The sequence below is a fragment of the Strongylocentrotus purpuratus genome, unplaced genomic scaffold, assembly GCF_000002235.5.
Source record: "Strongylocentrotus purpuratus isolate Spur 01 unplaced genomic scaffold, Spur_5.0 spur5_scaffold_13, whole genome shotgun sequence".
NCBI classification, from domain to species: Eukaryota; Metazoa; Echinodermata; class Echinoidea; order Camarodonta; family Strongylocentrotidae; genus Strongylocentrotus; species Strongylocentrotus purpuratus.
This window is the reverse complement of record NW_022145598.1, coordinates 4,889,085-4,892,014: the sequence shown is the minus strand read 5'-3', so window position 1 is coordinate 4,892,014 and position 2,930 is coordinate 4,889,085. Positions and strand designations below refer to the sequence as shown.

At 40.0% G+C, this 2,930-nt stretch overlaps 1 protein-coding gene across 1 annotated transcript; it reads right to left on the bottom strand.

Moving 5' to 3' along the window:
• Nucleotides 1–228: 228 nt before the first annotated feature.
• On the bottom strand, nt 229–2,884 carry LOC105438296. Its single transcript, XM_030983754.1, has 2 exons — nt 2,807–2,884; nt 229–1,173 (listed from the first exon to the last, which is right to left on the bottom strand). The coding sequence occupies exon 2, from the start codon at nt 1,032–1,034 to the stop codon at nt 357–359; it is 678 nt and encodes a 225-aa protein (XP_030839614.1). The 5' UTR covers nt 1,035–1,173; nt 2,807–2,884; the 3' UTR covers nt 229–356.
• Nucleotides 2,885–2,930: the final 46 nt, after the last annotated feature.

Genomic DNA, 2,930 nt, shown 5'->3' with positions numbered 1-2,930 from the left:
CTCTAATCTGAATAAATAAGATGCTTGTCAAATGCATAGACCGACATTGTCATACAAAATTCAAAATATCAACATAAACAATAGAAGGTCATGTCAAATTTGCCAAGTGTCAGAACATTATTCATACCATGTCCAGAGGTCTATGTATATCCCAAAACGACTAACGACTACCTCCTGGGAGAAATATTTCGCCTCTCCCCCCCCCCGCCTTCCCGGACAACTGTGGTAGACATGCAATTAACATAAAGGACTACACATCCAGGACTATTATCCCAAAGAATTACATGGACAACTATAACGCCTGGAACTGAGCGAAGTTTTCTTTCGTATTTTTAAAGTCATTCAGTTTTAAAGTTTCAAGTAAGTCTGTAGGAGGTCTCATACAGATCATTTTCAACCATCCCTGTGTCACCACCAGTAGGTCTGTGGGAGGTATCATACATATCATTTTCAACCATTCCTGTGTCATCATCACTTTCGTCTTCGCCACCCATGCCATCCTTGTCAGTAGCATACTCATTTGGTGTCTCGCCTTCCTGAAGGTCATCCTCTCCACGACAGATATATGAGGCATTGTCAATACCTGCAGGTATGTCCATGTCACTATCCAACACTTTCTTTGCTTTCGTCGTGTTCCTTGACTTATCGGGCATGGTGTAGAGGCCATTTATGTCTTCAGGGCCTAAAGCAGAAGGCGGTGCCTGAGGAACTGTTTGACTAATTGGTTCCTTGCGGAATTTCTGAGAAACCGCGTACTCAGGGATAGAGTCACGGTGTCCATTACTCAGCTGGCTTTCGTCAGGTGTGGTGTACAGCTCATGTACGGGATGCATGGCGAATTGGGTGTCTTTGGTTGATTTCCTGGGCACAGGCTGCAGGGGTCTGCGACTCCCCGAAGTGCTCTCCAGTCGAGGAACATCCTCGTAGGTAGAACCGTTTCTCGCACTCTTCGCCGGATTCATTTCGGTCTCGGCTATCAAAGCGTAGTCACTTTCTTCCACACCTGTTCCCGTGGTGAGTTCATCGGCGGCCATTTTGGTATGCCCATTTTCCAGAGAGTAGGTGTTTGGTGATAACGATAGGGGAGGAAAATCGCCCAGATCGGATCCTTCAGGTCTTAATCGCAGTTCCAATATGCTGTGATCGCTTGAAGAGCCTTTGTCCTTTGATCGCCTTCATGTAATTTGAAAAAAGGAAGGAGTCATTAGTCAATGTATTATACATGTAGGTGATGTAAAGACTACTAAAACTACTAATTCACTTGAACCCGACACAGGGTCGAAATCATGTTTAACAAAATGGAAAATTCAGACCTCGGACTAACTTCCTCTGTTTAAACCAATTATGAACAAAAGCGTAAACCCAGCGTCGGTGTAGATTTAGAAGAATGTCCCACTTATTTTTAACACCTTACGATTCATAACTCAAAAGATATTGAAATTTGTTTAAAGATTTTTGTTTTAACAAAGATATGTTAAAGATACTATGTCCGTTTTGCAGCCAACCTCTAATTCTGTAGAACTTTGCAGGAATTATGAATATGTCATGTATGTCCTATCTGTGAAATTTAAACGTTAGCAGTGTTCTTATATTCAAATTATGCAAGGAAACCCGTTTACTTACTAGACTTCACTGTCAGACACTAATGTCAGCATTGAGTGACTGACTGGCTTTTTCTTCTTCTTTGGTAATTACATACATGAAATGAGCTATAAAGGAATTGTCTACATCAATAACCCACTTCTTGTAATGGCAAAAATTTAAATTGATTAAATCTTTGAGCAGCATAAAACGTACGACCATGTGGTACAATGTGGTACAATGGTCTGAAAATCAAGACTATTACTTATTGGCTCTATGGCTCCTAAGTCGATTTGACAACTAATAGTGGTCATTTTCCCCACTTTGAGACATTTTCAAGCCTCATTTTTTTAAGGGGAGTTCTATTTTTAGTATTATCTTTCAAATGCCATTGGAATTTAACCTTTTCATCTTTTTGGTCTGCAAAAGGGACATAGTACCTTTGAAGTTTCAAAAATTGAATTAGTACGAGGATCATAAAGTTGTTTTTAATAGAGTAAACGCTATGAATTCTACAACAAACAAAAAACATATTGTCCTTTTCGAAGATTTTCGAAGAAATAAGAAAAGACATAATAATGACCTTATCTATTAGTATGGTCTTATCTATCAAAGGTAGTTTTATCAGTATCGATAATGCTTTTTTCTGAGGGTCCTAAAACAATATCATCCCCAGAGAGGGACACAAATGTGGGTATAAAATAAGTAGTCTAAGGTTGTAACCACCGGATAAAGATCGAATCCGGAACCTCTCGTTTTAGAGTCATACACGATCGTAAATACTTTCGAAAATCAACTAACGCCATCTCCGTCACCTTCTGAAATATACGAGTATAGCACACATGTATTATACATGTATAATCCGTACAGGATTTCTGTGGGATATGCAGAAGGGTAATGAAATTGCCCTTGAGGTGATTTCTCGAAAGTCATTGCGATCGTATTAAGCTTGTTTATCTAGGGAGGCCTCGTCAGCATCAGTGTTGTTCTCCCTGAGCCCTTTCCAATTGCCAGATACCCATTGGACACCTAGATGGAGGGTTGGAAATGTGGCTCATTGTCTTGCCAAATGAAAATTATTACCCGGCTGTCATTCGAACCAGCAACACTTGGATTGAGAGTCAAGTCAATGAACCACGATACCACTACACAACCCTTCTCCAATATACATGTACCACAATGTACCTACTAATCACTATGTATATAATGTTCGTCACTTTCTTACCGACATCGTATTATGAAAACGACCAGGATGATGATGATGATGAGAAGCAGGATACCACCACCGGCTCCAACGCCGATATACAAGCCTGAAAACGGAAACATGAAATATTGAATTTAAACCATGT